This window comes from Thunnus thynnus, chromosome 9, assembly GCF_963924715.1.
Source record: "Thunnus thynnus chromosome 9, fThuThy2.1, whole genome shotgun sequence".
In the NCBI taxonomy this organism is placed as follows: domain Eukaryota; kingdom Metazoa; phylum Chordata; class Actinopteri; order Scombriformes; family Scombridae; genus Thunnus; species Thunnus thynnus.
In genome coordinates this window covers 27,149,628-27,173,209 of record NC_089525.1, presented here as the reverse complement: position 1 = coordinate 27,173,209, position 23,582 = coordinate 27,149,628, and the positions used below count along the sequence as shown (strand labels likewise).

The 23,582-nt window shown below is 41.0% G+C and overlaps 1 protein-coding gene across 10 annotated transcripts in view; it reads right to left on the bottom strand.

The window, feature by feature from the left end:
• Positions 1-1,225: 1,225 nt before the first annotated feature.
• The window catches only part of rapgef2b (Rap guanine nucleotide exchange factor 2b), a 111,541-nt gene continuing 89,184 nt past the window's right edge, over positions 1,226-23,582 (bottom strand). For 4 of the 10 annotated variants that reach the window (XM_067599902.1, XM_067599910.1, XM_067599906.1 and 1 more), the window contains 21 exons: positions 23,116-23,274; positions 22,254-22,406; positions 21,895-22,059; positions 21,322-21,429; positions 21,025-21,228; positions 18,077-18,185; positions 17,685-17,961; positions 17,268-17,425; positions 16,518-16,532; positions 15,750-15,990; positions 15,241-15,624; positions 14,725-14,936; positions 13,545-13,668; positions 13,078-13,101; positions 11,452-11,675; positions 10,762-10,929; positions 9,977-10,126; positions 8,054-8,255; positions 7,417-7,943; positions 6,242-6,663; positions 1,226-4,345 (listed from right to left, as the gene is read on the bottom strand). In XM_067599902.1, coding sequence (XP_067456003.1) covers positions 6,290-6,663; positions 7,417-7,943; positions 8,054-8,255; positions 9,977-10,126; positions 10,762-10,929; positions 11,452-11,675; positions 13,078-13,101; positions 13,545-13,668; positions 14,725-14,936; positions 15,241-15,624; positions 15,750-15,990; positions 16,518-16,532; positions 17,268-17,425; positions 17,685-17,961; positions 18,077-18,185; positions 21,025-21,228; positions 21,322-21,429; positions 21,895-22,059; positions 22,254-22,406; positions 23,116-23,274 — 3,978 coding nt within the window. In that variant the 3' untranslated portion in view covers positions 1,226-4,345; positions 6,242-6,289. The remainder of the gene's footprint in view (positions 4,346-6,241; positions 6,664-7,416; positions 7,944-8,053; positions 8,256-9,976; positions 10,127-10,761; positions 10,930-11,451; positions 11,676-13,077; positions 13,102-13,544; positions 13,669-14,724; positions 14,937-15,240; positions 15,625-15,749; positions 15,991-16,517; positions 16,533-17,267; positions 17,426-17,684; positions 17,962-18,076; positions 18,186-21,024; positions 21,229-21,321; positions 21,430-21,894; positions 22,060-22,253; positions 22,407-23,115; positions 23,275-23,582) is intronic. The other 6 variants (XM_067599904.1, XM_067599908.1, XM_067599905.1 and 3 more) reach the window with 5 other exon arrangements.

Genomic DNA, 23,582 nt, shown 5'->3' with positions numbered 1-23,582 from the left:
CTCTGAGCTCTACTGGAGGGATGAACATCATTCTTCCTAAAGATATTCCCTCATTTGGTGTTTTGATGATGATGGTGGGGAGTGCCATCTGACACGTCGGTCCAAAATCTCCCATTGGTGTTTAATTAGGTTGAGATCTGGTGACTGGATGGGGGCATCCTGGAAGAGACCACTCCCATCAGGATAAGAATGTTTCATCATAGGATAAAGGTGATCACTCAGAACAACTTTGTATTGATTTGCAGTGACCCAAGGAGACAAGTGGACCCAAACCATACCAGCAAAATGCCCCCAAAGCATAACAGAGCCGCTGGATCTCCTCACTGTAGGGGTCAAGCATTCAGGTCTATAGCGGTCTCTTGGTGTATGCCACACATATGGTGATGATGACTCATCTGACTATATCACTTTTTGTCTAGACCTATTGCACCACTCAACTCTCAAATGTGCATTCATCTTTGTATTGAGGGTTTATGCACTGCGACCATACGATAACATCCCTCTCTATGTAATCACCGACGGACTGTTCTCGCTGTCACAGTCTGATCACGTCCTGCACTGACATTCTCAGTCACCTAACGAAGAGCTGTTCTTTTGTATCTTCCTTATGTATTGCACTAATGTTTATTTGTAGGGTTTCACTTGTATGTGTCATGGCAGTAGTTCAGATGTTGATTATTAGAGGAAGAGTGCCCTCTTGTGGCATGCAAGATGTTTTTAACATGCAGGTCCCTCAAGTAAAACTACTTATCTATGTAGAATAGAAGAATTAAGATATACAGTCATTTTTTAACAAACAATAAAGCTACTAAATCATTTTATTTCAGTTTAACAGCTGTTCTTATGATTTTTTTTTTAAATAATGGAAAGTTTCCTCTTATGATTTATTCATAGTATATTAATTTAAATACAAGTAAATCTCAGCAATTATGTTGAAAAATGAGACACAACTTAAATGTTTTACTTGCGGGAGAAATAACTAAAATGTCATGTATCCCCCAAACACTGGCCACAAGGAATACGTCTGATATCATTTCATTTCTCATTACGCCTGTTTGGTGCGCTGCAAGTGGGAGATATGCAGTTTTTATTATAAAATCTAAGCTTATGTAAGCAACAAATGAGAAATGAAATGAATTTGAACAGTAAATTAGAGTTGGGACTTGCACTATCCTCACAGCTCTGGATAACAAGACAATACAAGTAAATAAAAGCAAAGGGAGACTTCAATATCTCTTTTTTATTAAGTCTGACACGCTGTGGTCAGATAGAAAAGTATGAGAGTTACACTTTTCAAGTTGCTTCCATGACTTGTGCAAACACTAGACGGTATCTGGGGAAAAACCTCTGAAGGAAAAAAGGAATATGAAAAGAAAGACATCAAAATGCAGAAGAAATGAATAAGTGCATTTAAACCTAGGTGTTGATTCTTTATGCAGTATTTATTGATTCCCAGCTTCATATAAACTGGATGTTGAGGCATAAACATAGTACATTTGAACAAAAATATAACCAATATTTACAATTATTGTATTAAAAATACAAAAACAACTGATACATACTCCACCAATTGTCTTTTTAAAAGACATACAGGTCAAAGTAGTACAAGAAAGAATGGAGAAAAGAAGGTCATCACCAGCTAAATGTACATTTCTCACTGACATCACACATCAAACGGAGTAGCAGTTCTACCTACTACACTTATCTTTACGCTTGTACATTTTTGTGCAACTTTTTGTTTTTCGAAATAGGACACGGCCCGCTAATATGCACATTATCTTCAGAGTTGAATGAAAGTGAATGATGCATGTCACCACTGTATTACAAACAAATTATCAACAATCTATCTGCAGCCATTACAAAAAATTACAATAACAAAAAAGAAAAAAAAAAAAAAAAAACCCAGGAAATTATTAGCGTGTAGTCACAGAACACAGTGGAAAACACTGCACTCATTCATCTTTTTCTCAGTCTGTAGTTTTCAAGACTGATCAATGTGATCAGTGCGACTCAGTGATAGAAGAAGAAAAAAAAAAAAAAGTTACTTTTCACAAAGGGGTTTCTAATTGTTCCGATTGGCAGCCTTTTCTTCATATGCCAACTTCTCCACCAAAAAAAAAAAAAAAAAAAAAAAAATCAAAACATGTTCTTCAGTCACTTCCATTGATGGCAAGATATGGTGAAAAACTGGATGCAAGCGTTATATTCACACAGCATCCACTGAGCTGATGTCTGTAACAGGTGAGAAGAGTTTCTGAGGATGAATCTAGTAGCACGACAGCAGAGGAAGAGGTGCACGCTCGGCCTGTGTGTAGACGAAGAGATGAATCTACTACACTGTAATATTTGATGGCCGCAGCCAAAAGTCTGATGGTGCAGTCTGAAAACAAAGAAAATGCTTGATTTCATCTTGTACTGAGTCTTAATGTATTAAAATATGTGGGGAAGTATCTTGAATAAGGCATTTCACTCCACTATTGCTTGATTCAAGATGGTTCTTGAAGCAAGGTGATTCGTGACTGGACCAACCATGCAAAAAAAAAAAAAAAAAAAAGTATGCAATCATGGCATCGTAAGGCGCTTTGGACATTCACAAAATGTGGCATATGTTCAAGTTGGGGGGGAAAAAAAAAAAAAAGCCAAATCTAAATTTATGGGTACTTTTATTTTGAAGGTTAACGTGTGTGTTTTAAGACTCTGTACAAGATCATCTGTAAAAGGTAGATAGTTAAGAGGTACACTCACAAGTTACACATTAGCAGAGCGAACGGAAGCGGCAGGAAACTCAAAAACATGATCATAAATCTGCTGATGTGTATAAATCTGGTCAGTGTGTGTTTGCGTGTCCCATCGTATCAGAAGAAGAGACGAGCAGCATTTCTAACGTCAGTGAGTCCAGATTTCTCCGGACGGAGCGCTCACTCGTCGCTGATTAGAAAAACAGTTTGTGTGTCTTGATTCCCAAACTCCGACGTGAATGTGAGATTTCCCGCCAACATCCGTTAGATTTTTAATTTTGGGCAAAAAACAGTGAAATCTACAGGTTTCGATCCTCTCTGCTGCGACTGCAATGTGTGATTTTTAGCTATCTTGTGTACCTCTGATGTACTGTAGAGGCCAACATGACGGCCTCCGACATGTTTGCTCAGTTTTCAGTGGGTGGTCAGTCACCTCTGTGCTTCTTGATATCACCTAAAGTCCAGTAAAAAAAAAAAAAAAAAAATGCTCTCGATGTAACAGCAAGCAACGGAATAATGAAAAGACTGATATAACCAGACAAGCACAGAGGTGGGATGACAGTAAGATATGGTTCACTCATACCCTGGTATCCAGGCCAAAATGTCTGGTAACATCTAGGATTGTGCTGAAAGTGCTATTTTTTAGAAATTGTTTTTTTTTTTGTGTATGTGGTGCACAAAATGGATTGTGTGTATGTGTGTGTGTGTGCGTGTGCGTCAGTACACTGTGCATGTTGGTTCTCCCTACTGAGCTCCCCCCCTTTAGCTTTGATTTGAACCAACACTTGATAAGCTTTCACATGTGAAACATGAGATAATACTGGATTTATAGTTCAAAACACTCAAGAACAGATGGGTTGTTTCAGTCCAGGCAGAGAAATGGGCTGACTTGGTTTCTCCTTTCGGCCCCCAGAGTGCAATCAGTCAGAGAAAAATAAAACAAAAAAAAAAAAAAAAGAAATCTAGTGGTGAGTTGAAAATAAAGAGTCAAGTCAATTGTTGTTTCTGTCTTCAAACGATAGTCTGTTTTGTTGTTGTTTTTATTTTGTTCTGTTTTTTTTAGAAGGTAGAAAATGAGAAAGTGCAGATGAAGCTCAACACATCATGATGCTGTTGTGTCAACAGGTGGGTTTGGGGGTTTTTGTCACTGGGTGGAGGCCGGGGCCGGTCTTAAGGAGCCGGGCCCGTTTCTAACAGCAACATCAATGTGGTTTTGTGAATATGTGGCCAGGTCGACCCCCCCGGCGCCAGTTAGGTTTTTTTTGAAGTCTTTTTTTTTTTTTTTTTTTTTTTCCAAAGTGCCAGGCATTTTGTCATCGTCTTTGACCTTCTCTCCGTCTCTTCTTCTTCACAGTATTTTTTGCATGCAGGGTCATTCAACCCCCCATGATGCTTTAAGGCAGGGGAGGGAGACGAGCAGAGGAATCCACCAATCAGGAGGGAGAGCCAAGTGGAGGAGGCAGGCACGTACGTAACTGATGATGAATCTATTGGTCTGTCTATCTGTCAGTCTCTTTAATCCTGCCCACCCCGAACGAGGGGGACTTCAAGTTACTGCAAAAGGACGTCCGCTGTTGTCCCTCAGACTGCTGACACCTGTTCATCCTCTGTGAAAAGAAAAGGGACAAAAACAGTCAGAGGTTACAATGAATGTAGACATATGGCCTAGTTTATAAAATTCAAAACGTAGTGAAGAATTTACTAATGAGACCAGCTGCAGCAGTGTTCAGTTACAATGAGAAACCTGCTTTCTTTTAAGTCAAACACACATGAATCACGTGTACTTTACTGCCAAACATTTTCCCAAAGTGTGTAGGGCTGAAACTATTATCTGATTATTTGTTGGTCTACAAACATTCAGAAAATGGTGAAAGTGCCCTTTACTATTTCCTAAAGCCCAAAGTAATATTATTAAATATCTATATAATGTAAATCTTGTTTTGTCTGACCAACAGTCCAAAATCCAAAGGGAATCAATTTACTATAAAGTAAGGAAAATATAAAGAAAGGCATTTTCACATGAAAGAACCTGAAACCATCAAATGTTTGGCATTTTTGCTTGAACAAGCAATTAATGGTCAATCAAAATAGTTGCTGATTGATTGACTGAAGGACTAAACGTTGCAGCTCTAAAAGCGTCATGTTTCAAACCGCCTTCTATTCATTTCAGTAGGATATGAACATCAACTTGCAGAGACTTGACAAACTTGACAGTAGACAAGTTAATTTTTTTCTTAAGGTATGTTACTGACACATGGTGATGTAATTGTGAGTGGCAGCCATTTTTTTTTTAAAACTCCCTGTTGGTTGACAAAAAGACCATCATCAGATGTGTTACTCTGGATGTCCACCGGATGCAACAGCGTCACCGGAAGCATTTCAGCAGAGACGCGTCTACTCTTTAGCGGCCAAATCTGTAATATAGTTTCAAGCTGTTGTTGTTTGAAATGCAGATAGAACGGCAGCGAATCGTCTGTAGCGAAAGTGATGGAGCCGGAAAGCCACATCCAGTGGACATTAAGGGTCTGAGTTGGCTGTACAATGTTTTTAAGGCAAGAAATAGCAACACTTTTATTTTTTGTCTATGTCTGCTTAGTGTTTGTAACTTTTTTTACAAAACATAAAGGTGGAAAAATGTTCTCTGTGATGATTTTTCCATCTCAAGCAAGTTTCAAGTCAGTAATTTGATCTTCATAGCGTACTGAAATGAAGAGAAATCAATGGCTGCAAAGGCAGAAAAGCATTGTAAAAACTCTTTAGACAATGGTTATTAATATTTTTAATCGTTCTGCCTGCTTGCATCATATTTCAATTCATATTTTATGTACTATTTCAATCTATCAATGGCCTTCAGATGAAAACTCACATTTACAGTAAAGTTTATTCATGTGGAAACCAAAGGCTGCCTTCTAAAAATGAATTTTAAAGCATAAACATCAGCCTTGATTTCTGTCTTTCTGTTCAATACTGGACAACTACACGTATAAAAGCGCTGCTACAATAATACAGAATTCATCCAGAGTGACTGTGGGCGAGTCGGGTGCGTGCTGGTGCAGGAGGATGGAGGTGCATGTTTTCAGGCATTGAGAGTTTGATTGCATGGGTGAGAGCGCTGTGCCCGCTGATGGATGCTAAAGGGGCAACAGCGTGTGAGACAGTGAGAGAGAGAGAGAGGAGAGTAGAAATGTGTGGTGGCAGAGAAGTGGTGAGTTTCTGGTCCGACCAGTATGACTCATGCATGATGACGTATTGTGGGTTAAAGGTGAGGGTCCCACTCCAAATGAAGAATTCACAGATTCTACATATTAAAAAGGTCTAAACTTTAATGTTTGTTTTCAAGCATCGATATAGAATTGTCATTTGGAATGGGACCGATCCTACTGGTGCTGTAGGAAGTTGTGTGAAGTAATGTCTCAGTCCAAGTGTGTGTTCCTTTTCACATGCAGGTTCATTGGAGTGGAGGAGGGGGGTGGGGGGGGGCAACCTGATAAATTAGTTTTTACCTGCCTTGGGGAGAGGGGCCCTGCCTTTTAACCCCCGTACACACACTCTCATGGTCTGGGAGTCTCAGGTGTATGCTGTGCCACTGGCTTTGGCTTCCTCAGAGCGACTAGTTTGGAAGACAAGGACTCACCCTCCTCTTCCTCCTCGGGCTCTTGTTCCTCAGCCGGTGAGCGAGTGCGGTGGAGGCCGCCTGCCCGCTGTTTGGCCCCCTGGTGGGCCTGGTGGGAGTCAGGCGATTGGGTGACCATGCGCGAGCGCTGCAGAGCCGTGGTGTAGTCTGGTGGCCGGCGGCCTGAGTGGGTCGCCGTGGACGTGGGAACAGACGGGGCTGGGTGCTGTCCTTCGGCGAGGTCAGAGATGGTCAGGGCAGTGTAGCCGGGTGGTGTTGGGGGAGGCTCACGGTAACGGCTCTCTTTCCGTGCTTCGGGGACACAACAGAGATGAAGATGAAGGTACCTGGGAATACTATCTATCATAGGTGTGTATTTTCTATTGCTCTACTGCACAAAACAACCTGGATTTTTAAAATCTCAGCCTCAGTCTGTCTGTGTTATGATTAAAATCTTCTGCCAAAAGTATGACTAAAGACGTGTGCTATAAAAACTTGACGAATCAGCAATTAAACTTGCAAGCTAATTATTTTTATCGCTTAGAGGCATCAGAAACAAGCTGTGAAGTTGATATGGCAACAGCATTGTAAACAGTTACTTATTTCCAGGAGGTACAGAGCAACTTGCATTCATTTGGAGTTATGTTTCTCTCCACTCAATGAATGTAAATTTAATATCCACCAACTCCTGAGAAAAATATCTGTCTCTTTAGCTGATAAATGCCCCACTATGTTCACCAGCTGACGTTGTTTGTCTGCTTTTTGGTGCTGGGCTAGTGGCATACAGTGAGTTTTTAGAACTTTTTCTCTGAAAACGACACTGACAAAGTTTATGAGAGTCAATTAACACTTCAGTTAAGGGCCAGAAAACCAAAACAATGAGCTGAAAGATGCTGAAACGATCTTAAGAGCTGAGAGGAACTGCAGAGTCGGATGATAATTCTCTGAAGTCTTGTCACTATGAGCCACTGTTTTCATACAAGTACTCATGTGATCCATTGTTTATGTAAAAATACTGATTATAGCCACGTTAAAGAACCAGGAGTGTGCGTTACAGTCACTCACTGATGAGGCCTTTACCCCCAGCGGTGATCGGTGACGGGGAGGGCCGTCCGAGCTGCTTGGCCTCTTCTGACCCGGTGGATGTGATGCTACTTGTTTCTGGGTCAGCGTTGACGTCCTTCCCTCCTCTCCTCTTAATGGTGCCGGTGTCACCTTCAGAGTCCTCTCCCCAGTACGCAGCTGAGGAGGAGGAGGAGCTGGCGGATGCCCAGCTCCCCCTGGCCTGGGCTGCCCACAGTGCAGCAGGTCCCCCTAATAAGGCCTCTGGTCCACCAGGAGGGAGCCCTCCAATGCCTCCGCCTCCACCTCCGCCAAAGGCCAGAGTCTCCCAGCTACGTCCCTGCTGCATGGTCTGGATGTTGTCATGGGAGCCGGAGGAGCAGGAAGTCCAGGAGCCGCGGCCGCTGTCCGCAGCATCAAGAGAAACACGATCGCCCTGATCCTGAGTCAGCTCCTCTGAACTGGGTGAGGAGAGCACCGTAGGGCAGCCGGCGTAAATACCCCGACAGTCCTGCATTGATGAATATGACCTATAATATGACAAAAAGAAAGAAAACATATTACAGTTGATGATCGGATGAATTAAACAGATTGAAAGCAACCAATTCCACCACAAAAGAAACATCAAAAGTGTTCCTACCCCAGACTGTACTGGTCAGGATCAGTGGTGGCTCTTCGTTCCAGCCGCGGTCCCCCAATGTGGGATTCCCCGACTCCTCCGGAGTGACGGAGTCTCCTCTCTTCCTGGGCCATGTCGAAAGACGAGTTACTGACAAGACTTGAGCGAGAGGAGATCTCACTGTGACCGGAGTCTGAGTAGGCGTCTCCCATCCTGTTGTAACCTGGAAGGTTAGAGGAAGAGGAGGCAGACGGGTACATTAGCATACAAAAAATAAACCTGATAGACTAAATTCAAATCATTCAAATCTTGTGAGAGGATATACAGTACTACATTAATGCCTGTCCTCAAAAGAAAAGGAGGAAAAAGCCCTTAAAATGGCCCCATATATGCTTAGTGGGTCTCAGTTGTGTGTTGATCTGAGAGAGAAACATCAAAATAATTTACGGTGGTGAACATTTATTTAAAACTTGAATCATGAATCATCTCTAATTCGTGTATCTTATCTCAGTCGATCTTTTTAAACAAGGCATCACACACAGCTTGCAGGGATAATTGTAGAGTGCCATTTCCAAGTTCACCAACCAGCTCAGCTCTGATGAGTGCATTAGATTCTTACTGAAACAGCAATTTACTACGACACTCTGGGTTTCAAAGCGGCGCTGAAGTGTGTGGAAAAGTTTCGATAATAAGTGCGGAGGGGGGATTGTGAAATGCACAACAAAGTCTGAGAAAGTCTAGAGAAATCACTGGTGCTGACTGCTGACACATGTAAACACATATTTTATAGTTATAGGAGACTGACACTGCAGCATTTGCTGAAGCTCAGCGATAGTGTTTAATAGACTGGTGGTGATATTTCTCAGCCATTATCAGCATAAATCACCCCGATAACCTCTCCACTTTTAAATACTTTAAATTCTGGACAAAGAAGAAGCTGATGAAATGAACATTTCTAGGAAGCTTTGATACATAATGTTTGAGTGGAGCAAGCAGGAGCAGGAGGAAGTGATAAGGACAAGCCACTACTAGATGATATGACAATAAAGCTCCAGCCAAAGGGGGAGACACATCGACTCACAGGACCCTTGAGGTTCCAGTAATGACAAAAACAATTTCACCAAATTTTAGCTCAAATATCTGAAGTGCAAAGACAGAAGACATCTTGGTACTGTAGACAGTAGAGCTGCAACTACCTCTTATTTTCATTATCAATTAATCTGTTGATTATTTCCTTAATCATTTAGTCTATGAAATGTTACAAACATGTGAAAAAATGCCATTCACGATTTCTTAAAGCATCTCTGTGATGCATTCAGTTTGCTTGTTATGTCTGACCAACAGTCCAAAATCTAAAGATAGTCAACTACTGTCATGTATGACACATTCAAGAAGCTGAAACCAGCAATTTTTAAAAAATAATATTTGATTAAAAATGACAGCAAATCCTCACATCTAAGAAGTTAGAACCGGAGAATGTTTGGCATTTTTGCTTGAGATTATAATATCAAATGTATCAATTAGCTTTCTGTACATGAGATAGTTTGATACAATACTATATGTCTTTCCAGGGAACACTGTCTCTGACATTTAGGTGATGCAATTTTATGTTTCTAAGTAGCAACACACCTGTGTTAGGAATAACAAAATAAAGGAACTGTTCGTGTATAACCACCAATAGCCATCATCATAAACCTAAACAACAGAAAATGTACCACAGACACTGTTGTTGGGCACCAAATATGCTGCCAAAATCCATGAACGTTGGGAATGAGAATACTAGTGATAAATTACTAGTATTTAAACAAAAACTATAAAACTATATTCAACATAATTGAAACATAATGCAATGCATAATGGCAACCACCAGGTGGCATTTGTGTCACATCATGACAGAGTGAAGCAGTCTGGAGAGTGGTGTGGGAGGGAGGATTATTGGCTTACCCTTCTTGGGCGAGCTCTGGGGGGAGGTGGGAGGGGAGGAGAGCTGGGAGGAGGCGTTGGACACAGTGTCCTCTGGCTGCCTTCGGTGCCTTTCGTTCCCCTCCTCTGACAGAGACAGGATCTTCTTCAGAGACTGGGGGGAACTGGTGCCTGTGGACATTTGCAAGAAAATGAGTAGAATTAGCATGAGGGACACTGCCATTCCCTGAGGGTGTTGGGATGCTAAACTGCATTGTCTGGGATTTTGTAGTTTCTTGTTGCCAGACGGCCTCTAGGTGGCAGCTCTGTCATAGAGAAGCTGGCAAAGGGCTGGTTCTTCTATTGTCTGCAAATAACAGGATGAGGAAGAGAAAACAAGGCAATGGTGGCGCCTAGAAGGACGAGTGAACAGGAGGTTTATGAAGGCTTCTTCTCACTCCATACACAAAAAAGGATTATATGACTTACTAATGTAGCTACAGATCAATTAAGGTGACAGTTGGATCACAGTAATATGACGTCCTTGTAGAAAAAAAACATTAGTACAGCTTTAACATTAGTGGACTGTACAGTTCAGTTGCATTTAAGGTTGGTAGGACATATTGCAGTATTGGAGCCAATCATTCTGATCTTTCAAATATTAATACTAAAGAATTTGCACATGCCGATACCTTTCAATGAAAAGAAACCTTTAGTTGTCATTCTGAAATATCTTTTTCAATACCATAAAAGTGAATTAGGTTACTCAAAAGTGGTGGTGGTTGGTATACATTGCTTTTATTTATAAGCCTCTATCTTTATCTTACCAAAAGGTGGCAGATCTTTGACTGGCACTTTCTTTCGGGATGGGTAAAGGGCCACAGCAGGGACCTGCAGGGCCTGGTTTCCTTTAGCCAGCTGGCCCCTCTGTTGGCTGGCGGCTCTGGACACGACTGGTGAGGTGTCTGGTCGTTTCCCACTGGCGTTCTTGGGTACTGAGTAGGAAGAGAAAGAGTGAGCAAGTTGCATTTTTCAAGTTAGATTTAGAATTTCGGCTTTCAACTGACAAATGTATGTAGAGGGAGATTAAGAAAACTACTGCTGATGGACAGTCAGAGCTGTTGCAGGGATCCAAGCTGTCAGTTTGCCAGCCTGAGGCGATCTCTGTGACCACTTGTACTCCCCTGCTGTCCGTCAACACATCAGCAGCGAGTAGTGAATGGATTAAGTTGGCATTAACAATGGGAAACTGGCCTAGTGGTTCAGTCATGTTCAATTCCTGCCACTGAGTCTTAAAGCAAGTCTGAGTGTCTAGTTACTCCAGTGGTCCCACCCTGTCTGCCTGCGGGATCTGAATCCTGCGAACATGTATGTGTCTCACGAGAAATAAGGAAATAAACTAAATTAGTAACTCTATGCTTTCCTCTAAATATTTCATTGAAGCTTATTGGATTTCTAAGAAAGCCTAAATCTTACTTATGTCTTCGAGTGTGTGCAAAGCTATGTCACCGACTCACGTGTACTTATGGAGGGTTCACACTGTAGCGAGAGCGTCTGCAGACTCTCCTCGTTTGTTTCCAGGCTGAGATTGGACAGATACTGTTTGACCTTCCTGGCCATCTGGGCGTCCTCATAAAGCTTTTTGGCGTTCAGGAAGGAGCTGCGTCGCACCCGCTTCTTGTGCCCGCCTGTCTGGGTGACGTCGAGCACTGCCGCATTGGCGCTACCCTGGCTTAGAGACCTTGTTGTGCACACAGGCACCCACATAGAAACATGCACATAAACACACAGAGGAATGCACATTTGCAGGCACAAACAGAGACGAAGACACACAAAGAAATAGAGAGGGTAGACAAAAAAACATATTAATATATTTGTTTAGTACGTAAATAAGCCTATACTCAACTATGACTTTACAGGTGGTACTACTGGGCTACACGGGGCGTATTATATTTATTCAAACATGCAAAGAGCAGCTTTAGGTATTCCTGGTAACTCCAGAACATTCCAGACATTCCAGACAGCAGAGGGGGGGAGTGAGGGAATGATGGCTGTAGTTGAACAACAGGGGAGTAGAAAGGGGGAGTTCTAGTAGTGTAACACACTCATAGTTTACATTTCTGTGGCTTGAGTCAGAACTGGTAGTAGTTGTGAAAGCTTTACTTGCACATGGTCTTAGCCAGATTCTGCAGGACACAGACAATGGGCTTACAGTGTGTACGGTGTTAGTCACTGGGAAGTCACGTTTGTGCTAGTCAGTGGAAAGATATTTATCAGGAATCATTTCCTTTTTGTGCTTGTGCTCATCGGAGTGAAATGTACAATTTCTGTTATGTTTTTATGGAAGTGTCATCACAGACGTAATTCTGACTTCAGTATCTTATAAATATAACTTAGCATCTCATATTTCCAAGATTAAGATCTCATAATTACGAGATACAGATCTCGTAATTACAAGATACTGTCGTTAAGTCTCCTAATTATAAGATGCACTCATAATTACGAGATACAGAAGTGACAATGTTCCCTTTCCTCTTCGGGTGAATGTAATGTGCTTTCCGTATGTTTCCTATTAAATGTTCTGTGTATGCTGTCCCATTTGACCCACAAGAATGTAAAGCATGATAAAAAAAAGTGTTGCTTCATGAATGTCTGGTTGTTTTGAGCTTTGATATACAGATAAAACCTCAGAGACGGGTGAAATTCTGACACTAAAACTGCATGCATATTGTTAGATAAAACAACGTATCAGAAAAGGTCATATTGCTAATGCAAGGCTGGATTCAATAATAATTTATTGCATGTTTAGCATATACAGTATGTACTAGTTTTGAAATGAGAAAGAAGTAATATTCTAATCCTATGTGTGTCAAATTTATGTTGTAAATATCTGTGTTTTTGTGTTGAAGAACATTTGTTTTCAAAATGTAAAACAGTCCAGCATTACCTAATGTAAGCAAAGTGACCTTTGTTTCATTCAATGTACTCTGATACGGATCAGGCAGCGTTAGTAGCAGGATTCAACTCAAACTGGTTAATGGAAACAGGGTTTCTGAGAAGAAGGAAAGAAGCACGCAAATTGGCAGAAAAAAAGGGGGTTGCAGTGCAGGGAGGGCAAAAAGTTGTAGGGTCACCAAACTTACCCTAAACTTCTCCATTTCTTCTTCCTAGAGGGTGGGTGCCATGAACAGAGAAGCATGGGGCAAAGGGTGGATGAGTAGAGAGAGAAAGAGACAAAGCTTAGGACAGGAAAGACCACCACGATCACCAAAGAGAAGCAATTTCACCAAAGACCCACGTGAAAGTCAGAGGAGAGAAAATCAAATGGTAACACCACTAAGAGGAGACATCATTAGACGGAGACACACTTTCACAGCAGCACTGTGCACATCTTATGCCAACAATGTGTATAGGGAAACAGTTGCCAGAAGAAACAGTTGCCAGGGGGAACAGCTGCTTGACAGAAAAGCGTGATGCAGAAATTTGACTGAATCTATGTGAACCCACTAACCCCAAAGAGTTTGGTAGTGCTGGAGTGCTGACTGGTCCTACAGGGAGGGTGAAGAATAATTAATCTGAAATATGGCTTTGTTTCTGGAAGGTTCCTTACCTGGTCCGAAACATGAGGGCTGGGTCCATGTTGACGGAGGCCATGCGACCGACATGGCGAATTTCTTTGGCAATCATCCTCAGCTTCTCAAAGTTCACCAGACCATCCACTTTAGAGTCATTGCCTAAGAAATTCAAAAGAAAAAAGTGAATATCAATAACCCATAATTAAGACAGCTCATATTAATATCATATTTTAACTAGTGGCACAAAGGCCACCGGGCTAAATACATACACTGCCCCAAAATTATGTCGAGGACGATAATTTGACTTTTTGATAGATTTTTTTTTTTTTTTTTACATTTTACTGTATAAAAATGACTGCATAGGATAATAAAAAACAGCATGTATAGTTTGCAATAATTATAAAAGACAGTTAACTAGACACCTAATGCAAGAAAATGTTAACACTAAAGCTAGCTGGTGATAAGAGCCATATCTACCCTTAGCTAAATTTTCCTACTTTTTTCTACCGTTACCTATAAAAGAAAAAATCATTTTGAGGATTTGAAATGTCAGTAATTTCTTTGTTATGCAACATAAACAAAGCAGTAGCTAAATTCAATCATGATAAGAAGATGGAAAAACACACCAGCTAAACTAGTCTTACTATAATAGTAACAAGCCTAGCTAAGCAAAGGAGCGATGCCATCTTAGCTTCTAGCTAAACAGTGGAATTCACATAATGTGGTGTGGATTCGCTACCTTTAAATCATATATTCAAATATATTAAATTATAAATACATTTCTTATACATGTTCATTGGTAGAAATGGGCAAGAAAGGTTAAAGACTGTTTAGATGCTGTATTTTCTCTGTATTTTCACTTAATATTGTCTAAAAGCAACAGAAGTTGGGCTATTATGTAGCATTTTTTTTATGCAAAGGATTTTTCGGAACCATCTTTCTCAAGCCTCAAAACCTCAGGGGGAAGTGTGGTCATATACACAGTGAACAAATTGGCATGTGTACCATTACCAACAATACATAAAGAGTTTTATTCTCAAAACTGATTCACACTAAACACATGCAGGATATTGATTGTCTACAAATGACAGTTAACTATTAAATAGCATTTCAGTTGCTAGATGACCTTCTGTAAGCTCTATAAAATATTAACATATTGGAGGTGGAATCAGCTGTATATATTTTACATAGAGACATGAATTTAATGCTATATACCTTCATGTAGGAAGGTGAGGTCCTTCTTGATGACGGGGAACAGGGGGATGATTGGTGGCTGGAGGTTCTGATTGTTGAGGACATTCCTGTACTTGGCCATATTTCTGGAGGGGTCAAAGAGGTCTTGCAGGTCTCCAAACAGCTTCTCATACTTGCTAGGTAGCTTCTCCCATGTTCCCCTCAGTCTGGAGACTGGAGCCAGGTTTAGACCACTGTGGGGGAAAAAAAAACACATTTACCATCATAAAAGGGAGAATAGCTTCAATCTATGATAAATCTGGCTTGGTTAAAAGTTTATTTCATTAGTTTACTTATATAACAGCTAAAATAAGGTATAAATCAATCATTTATGCAGATGTGACAACACCTGAGGGACTTGTTCTCATCTCCAAACAAATACATGATTACAAAGTAAAGACGAAAAATCACGATTGAATAAAATCAAGATGTCCAATTTGTATCCACAATGTGACACAACTGCACAGTTCACTACACATTTATTATTCCCTGTCTCACCTGATAATTGCAAACATTGAGTTGAAGTTCTTGCACTCGCGGCAGTGCAAGGCGATCTTGATGAAGTGCTTGATGGTCTTCATGCGTTTGAGCTGGTTGGGCTCCCGCGTCACCTCCGTGGCCACCCAGAAGGTCTCGTGGTTGATGGCCTCCTCAAAGCGTTTCAGGCTGGCCGAGCCCGTCTTGGAGCGCAGCTTGAACAGGTCGTCGATGTATTCTGTGGGCTCGATGGCGCAGAACAGTTCAAAGGCCCGCATGGAGAGCTGTGTGGCCACCTCTACCGTACTGAGCTGTAACAGGGAGATCTGGCCTTCTCGGAGGAGGTCCTGGGCGTCCTCATCTGAACATAACGTCTCTGTCTCCATGTTGCTCTTAAGGTAGTATCTGATGATAGAGATTTTTTTTGCATATATTAATACAATACATGTATTCCCCCTCTCACAAGAAATGATAGATAATCCTAACAACACAAGATGGTGGTTAACACATTAAACTAAAGAAGTCATTACCTGCCGCTTAGTTGAATCCTGTCTGCTAGTTTAGAGAGCTGGTCAGGTAACCGCCTCTGTTTGATGACGCCCTCGGGTGTGACAGAGACCTCGCACAGCGAATAAGCCTCCGGTGCTGCAGTCAGGGCAAACTCCCTGATAGCTTGGGCCACCACTTCCTTAGCCGTGGTGTCCTTTCCGATCATGATGTACCGAGACTGCTGATCGGCCTTGAAGACTCGTAATACCTGGTCTGACATATCTGGGGATGCAAAACCAGAACATATAATTAGAATAAATACTTACTTAACTGCATTTTACTGAGATGTGAGCTGTTTTGAATCTCATTATGTGAGTAACAGCAATCATTTTTAGTTCTTTGTTTTTTTTTTTACAAAGAGCCATTCCATCAGCCAGCATCGGAGCAAAACACACCAGCATCTTTGTGATTTCATCCACAAACCTCATTTCCCAGCATTGATTAGTGTGATCAGAAACACACAGTGTAGCTCCCTTTACAGGTCATATGACCCCAAAAATCTTCATAGCAAACTCAACCCCCATGTGCCCACAGAAAATTGAAAGGTCAGCGGTCAGTGCAATGCTGTTAAGCCTTACTCAATTAGCGTTCCCAAGCATGTATGCAGATATATTGAGTTTATGTTACGTCTGTAAACTGCAGCATAGCAGCTGATCAATGTTCGTATGTCTGACATGGAGGCTGACAGCATTGACAAAGATGTGACTGTGCTAGGAGAAGCAGGATCACGGGGAGAGAAAGGTACTCACTCAGTATCACTGGGACTGGAAGAACATAAACAACATGTGATGGATAGGAGTTAATGAGGATAGAAATAAAGAGACTAGATTTACATATTTCTATTCCTGGCTCTACGTGGCTGGTAGAGAAACAAAATAGATAGGAGGGTTGGGCAATGTGATGATACATGCTGTGAAATTTGTCTTCAGCTGTTTTTAGGTAGCTAGCATTTTAAAATTCCTGATAATTTTGCATCCAGGTAATGATTTACCTTGCTTGGTAAGATATTTACTTTGCTGGATTAACCAAAAACAGATACTATCATCTGGTTATTTTGTCTAAAAACAGCATATGATTCATGTATTTTTCTTTACTTTTAACAATTTAGTGACCTGATGTTGTGGTACATATGAAAGCATCTGCATCTTTATGTTTCTCCACTTACGTATATGATTAGTTTTTCCATTAATTTGTCATCCGTCCATATATCAGTATCGCAATATAAAACTACATAAACTGCAATATATAATTTCCATCTATATTGCCCAGCCCAGTGTTGTTCAAGCTTAAAAAGACAAAGTGAAAAGCCTGAGATGGTTTCAACTGGCTCTAATGAAAATTAGCCATAAAAATACATTTCGTTTAGATCAGTTATGTTATTATAATAGAAAAGGAATAATCTTTGATACCAATGATTCCAAATGTTTCAAGAAAATGTAAATGAAAGTGTATTGTTGCCACAAACTTCTCACATTATGTCACAGTAGTTAAATACCCACCAGGCTGGTTGCTGAAGTCCAGGATGCGGTGGTGAGACTGCAGAAGGTCTGGGTTTGACGACGAGAGGTTGCCGCTGACAGGCAGAGCTGGTGGGATCTGTTTGGACTGCTTCATCCCCACAATGCTGTCGTCCTGCGATTGGCCAACGCAAACGTCACTATGGAAACAAGAAAGAGAATATGGGAGGGGTGACGGGGCAGTTCTGTCTACAAAAGGCAGAGGGCGATATTTGTGTTGGCAAGAGTTGGGAGGCTGTGGACACGCCTGGCAGTGCAATCTAGAGAATATATTCTGCAAGAAATATACCTAACATCATCTCCAAAAAAATGTTAAAATATCTTTCTTCCTCAGCAACTTAAATCACAAATCTTAAAATCTTTTTGAGACTATAGTAAAATGCTAAAAGGTCTTGTTACTTGTATGGTTTAGGAGGCAGGATGCTGGTGAGTGTCTTGTCGAAGATCTTCTTCAGCTTGTTGCGTCCTCCCACTGTGTTGGTCTTTGCTTTCTTGCTGACCTTCTCCAGGCCCATCACCTGCTCCACATCCACTGCCAGGTCAGGGATAGAGTAGCGACTGGCCTTCTTGATGTCCCCAATCTTTGGAAGGTGGGGTGCCCCGTTCTTTCTGTCGTGCTCTTCCTCACCATCCAAGTCATGGTCGTGTTCTGGCCTGGTTAGCAGCTCTTTAAACACTGGGTAGGGAAAAACGTGGATGGATGAGCCATATTGTTTGTAAAAAAATGAAAATTGTTTTTGAGCACTTCTACTTCTTTGGTTTCAAAGTTAAGCTAATAAATTTGACTTTACCTAAAAGATTTGTTTTCACAGTTATGGACAAGTGGGTGTTGTTCTTCAGAATCTCATTGGCTTTGCTGAGCTGGACATTCTCAAAGTTCTGCCCATTGACCTCCAAGATCTGCAGAAAGAAGAAGGGAGAAATCCATCAGGTGCATTTTACCAAACTGTGCATAATATAAATCTCATATTTTATGAACATTAGAATCAATCACCTCTGATTAGAATTAATCAGAGGTGCGTGTAACTGTGGTTTCCAACCCTTTTGGCTTCTGACCCATGAAAACAAAGCTAGCAGGTGTGACCAGTTAATCAAAGAGCAATTTTTCCTTCTCAAATTGATTTATTTGAATCATTTTTAGAAGTCTGAAAAAGTAAAATTACCCATTAATTTGCAAGAGAAAATGCAAAGAAAGGGGGAAAAGTCAAAGACATAATTTTGTGTTGCACAAATATATATATATATTTTCTGATTTCTTATCCTGTTGATCATCTGGGAACACCTGAGATTTCTTTTGCAACCCTTTGGGGGGAGACTCGGGGTTAAGTTAACAAATCTTACCAAGTCTGTGCCTTCTGTTCACACACACTTGCATCTCTTTGTCTCATTATTGTGAAATACTAACACGAGTGGCCTCTATAATAAAAAATAAATCCAATCTTAATCTACAGCTTTCTGCACTGATGCGCAAGGAAAACCTGCCAGTTAACTACTTAATGACTCCGCTGCCTCACTGCTCACCGTGTCATGTCAAATTACAGGCCATATCGGATCTGTGCGGAAAACGGATTAAATTTGAAATAAAGAAAATCAGCCAGGTAATAAATTTAACTACATGTTTTATAACATGTATTACAGTGAACAAAGAAGCATAGCACCGTAACACAAACATGTGAGCCCCCACCACCTCCCCCGCCCCCCCAACCAACTCTGAGTGGGCCCTTCTCCTGCAGCACTGAGCAGGCGACATTTAACATCCTTCATAGTGAGGATACTTATCAACGCACAACGAAATTTAATAGGCCACTTTAAAACACTGGACACAGATTATGGAGTTGATTGTATTAAGTCAATTTTAAACTGCTGGAGCTTTTTAACATAGACTATAAAGTGTCACAATCGTTGTCAAGGTGATGATCCTGCGACACCCGTGAACGCGGGAGCTGTCCAGGGTACTCTGTATTTGACTCCTCACCGATCACTCGTTGTCGCAGAGTGCAGGATTTCATCATCAAAGTTATTGCAAAAAAGCCCACCTGCCCACTCAAATCAGATTGGTGCTCGGATCGTACGCACCAGGCTCTGCCTCACCTGAAGCTGAGGCTGTCGGGGCACACAGTGGCCTCTCTCTCATCTGATGCAAACACTATGTGGCCCACTGTGATGTCTCCCTTATCTGTCATGTATTCTTCCTGTCGATCAATGTCTTTACAATCAGATACCCCTCTCTCATCCTCATCGGCCACACAGTTTCCTTTTAAATCTTCCTCACCGGCTCTGTGTGGCTATAACATTTCAGAAAAGGTTATATTAACATGCCGGTTAAAAATCTATATTTTTATTGCATCCAGCTTTTTTATTCTTGAAATATTCTATATCGATGCCTCTTCTGTGGTAGCCTATTTTTCTCTGTGTAATATTTTAAGTCGCCTATTTTGTACCATATTACAAAGAAAAATGTCCTGTAGGTTATGTGAAAACCCAATAAAGTAAAAAAACATTTATGATTCTGAAGAAAACCTCAGCATATACAGGCTAACTAACTTCATATGGCTAACTTATATAAAATGGTATATTGGAGAAATAACACAATAACTATAGAAATAAACACAATTAACTGTTGATCTTGCCAACACTGTCAGTAGCTGTCTAAACTATAGCTTGGGTATACTTTACGGCCCAGAAGAGGCAACAAAATCCCACTCGATGGCATGTTGCACATCATGATATTTAGTAGGTCTTGACATTAATATGAACCCGGGTCACCTTCAGATTGTCTTCTCTTTTGTCTTAACAGTTTGACGTTCCCACAGGGGCCGGATATTTGCATTCTAACACAATCTGTTAAGCAGCCTTCATCATTTCCTCCTTGGTGGATGAGGAAGTCACCTTTGACTGTAATGTAAGTACAGGCCATCCTCAGCTGCCAGTTAGGGCTGACTAACACGACCGAATGTCTGTTTTGTGATCAGTGGTGATTGGTGAGACAATGGTTGGAGTTCACTGATGACAAGACTAACACTAAAGCTCTGAAATGATGGGTCTTGAGGGAATCATGGTAGTAAGTGAAGTTGTTAAAAAATGGACGGTGTGAATGGGTAGGAGAGAGTGAATGCTTCCAAGGATGTCAGCTTCTATACTTCCTTTTGGGGGAAACAGCTGCAGGGGATGTTTGGAGTCAAGAGGGCTTAACTCGCATCCAGACACACTCAAGATGGTTTCAAGGATTAAGGGACTTTGCTCAAAGCCCAGAGGACTGCAGAGTGTGAAAATGGTTGAGAAGTCAAGTTGCGCGGAGAAAGCCAACACATGGTGCCAACAGCTACTGGCAAGTTCAATTTAAGACTTTTTTAAAAAACCCTTTTAATGCTAGTTAGAGGAAAATATAAAACCAATTTCACAACAAAAATGAACTTCAACAGGCGAAAAAGATCATTTCAAGTACTGGTCTGTGTGACTGGAGTGATTTCTTTCCACAATTGTAGCCTACAGACAAAAGAGCATTTCTGAGACTGCTAACAGTATGTGCAGCTGCATTTACAGGATTCATCCCTAATATTTACCAGTACTAATCATACTGTACTATGCAATACTGTACAAAGTGACAGATAAGGGTGGGGAAAAAGAGAGTGTTATGGAGCTTGGTGGAAGTTTCCTTGGATAAGACACCAAACCACCAATATCTACATGTACTATTAACTATCTCTTACTAATAGGAAAAAAAAATGCAAAGACTGACCTGATCTCCACGCTTAAGGCCAGCTTCTGCTGCCTTGCTCCCGGCCTCCACGGTATCAATAAAGATGCGGAAACCTTTCTCTTGACCTCCGAGAAGGCTGAAGGCCAGTGGAGCCTCCCTGGACGGCTTGGTCAGTGTCACCAGCCGCGGCTTGGCTTTAGCAGCACATGCTATATTTAACAGTCTGAGGTGCCCACACATTTTCTGGGGAAAAAAAACAACACACAGATATAAGGAAGGTGAATCTTTTTTTTTTTTTTTGCATGTTTGAGGGCTCTGTGAATGTATTAAACTTACTTCTTTCTCCAGATTGTTTTCAAACTCCTCCAGAAAGTGAGTCATGGCAGGGTCACCCTCAAAGTCATTGAAGTGATTGTTTACCCACAGCAAGACTACCCGTGTAACCTGCAGAGGTAACATGAACAGTATAGGTCAACACACAGTTTACTGGTTGACTAGTTAGGTTATATGCATTTGTAATATACTTCACATCCTCGTGCAAAAATGTCCAAGTGTTTGTGGAAAATCTAGTAGAAGTCTGTCTGAGTGTCCACATTTTCTTTTAGTGTATACATACTAAATCTTCAAGGTAAAAGGTATTTGTGTTTTACAGGTGACATGTCATGCAGTTTCTTAAGTTCAACTTATAATGTATAACATTGTATTATATGCAAGTATTAATCAACACAAGTGGAGCAAAGTTAAATTCTGTCTCTGGTTACCATGCTGCAAAATCCAACATGTCTAATCTTGTGACCCACAAAACCTTCAAAAGTTTCCTATCTGTGTTTGATTTCATGAAGTCTTCCTTTTTCAGGAGTACTAAGCAGGTAAAGAGAGGTTTTCTGGTGGAGAACATGGAGCTTTTACCTTGTCCCTGAGACTGGGGTCGTGGAACCACTCCAGGAGCTTCTTGCCCACGACCATGGGGCTGGAGAGGAAGGTCCTGTAGGTCAACAGGAAGTCCTCAATGTAGGTGGGGTCCACCACTGAGTGTTCCTCCACTAGGTGCATGGTGAGACGTTCCGGTGTGCCCTGAGGGTTCAACGTTGTGGTGTTATTGGATTGAAATAACCTTTTATGCAAGATAATTGGCTTGCAAAGAGTTTTTCAAGTATCTACATGTAATTATTTGTTGGCTGTTGATTGACACTAGTTTCTTTTGAGCACTCCTGATATTTCTTTCTGCATTTAAGGGAAATGTAAATGACTGAATGTAGATTTGTCACCTTAATGACGATGTGTCCTTTCCTGGTCCCGGTGCGGTCCAGTTCACGGTGCTCCTTCACCATGACGATCTCCCCTTCCTCTTCGACCTTCTGCATGTTCTTCTCGACCTGGTTGAGGATGCAGCAGTAGTCCTGCTGGGCTATACACACAAACTGGACAAAACAGGGTAAACCAGAGTTAAGGACAGATTTGATACATTTTGACACAAATATACCTATATTTTACAATACTGCAATATAATACATTTTAAAAAGAAGTGATTTTTCTGTTACTGGATCCCCTTATGCCTGAATATGTTAATGCCATCACTTGAGAAGAAATTTCTGGAATTAAAACAAATGGCAGACTGAGAGATGAATACAACAGCTGATAAAAAAAAAATCAGTATAACAACTAAACAATATTTGCACTGGTAGGTTATGAAAGAGGGCTTCAACTGATTAGGAACAGAGATTTTCACATACTTTTCTTACAAGGGAATCATAAAGTAGAGTAGTTTAGTGTCTAGTATGCAACATTCCCAGCCTACTGAGACACTGAGTGATGACTTAAAGGCTGCAAAACATTTCAGTTTCTTTACTCTCAGTTTTTTGCACTTCATTCCCATAGAACATACGATCAAATCTGATCATCTGATTGTCCTTTAAAATGGTTAGTTCACATATTTATATACAAATAAGTGGGTGCTATTGCCAAGCATCTTTCAGCGTCCTGAGTTCAAACACTTCCAGCACGAGTGGATCACAGTGGGATTAAATACGATCAGGTGACAGGCTCTGTGACATGCTTTTCACACTGTCATGAAGAGGAAACAGACTTGTTAATCCTACTGTAGCAGAGGAACATTTACGAAGATCTTACCTGGCAGTCGTCCACCTTGGTCTTCATGACACCCTTCATGTATTCCTTCTCCATGGTTGGTGATACCCCAAAGCTGTTTCCCATACAAAGGGTTTCTGTCCGGCTGTCGGGATATGTCACCTCCACCGAACCGTTCAGAATCACCGACCATGAGTCAAGCTGGAGCGGTAACACATGATCACAGTAGTAAGACGTTTGAAGAAGAAAAAAGAATACAATCAAGGAATATGAACAAAAAAGTGCAAGAAGGAGAAATAGAAGAAATTCTACAAAGATTTTGTAGATCAGATTAAGTTCAATCTACCAGTAGTTCCCAACAGCTGTTGTCCCCTAATGAGTCAAAGTTATTTGTCAAAAAGAACCATATGCAGTAACTATAAAGGCGCCGCTGCAATAACAGATGGTTTCTTTCTTTCCTCAGAAGGATAGAACAATAGCACAAGATTATTAGAGCTGCTTAGCAAAAC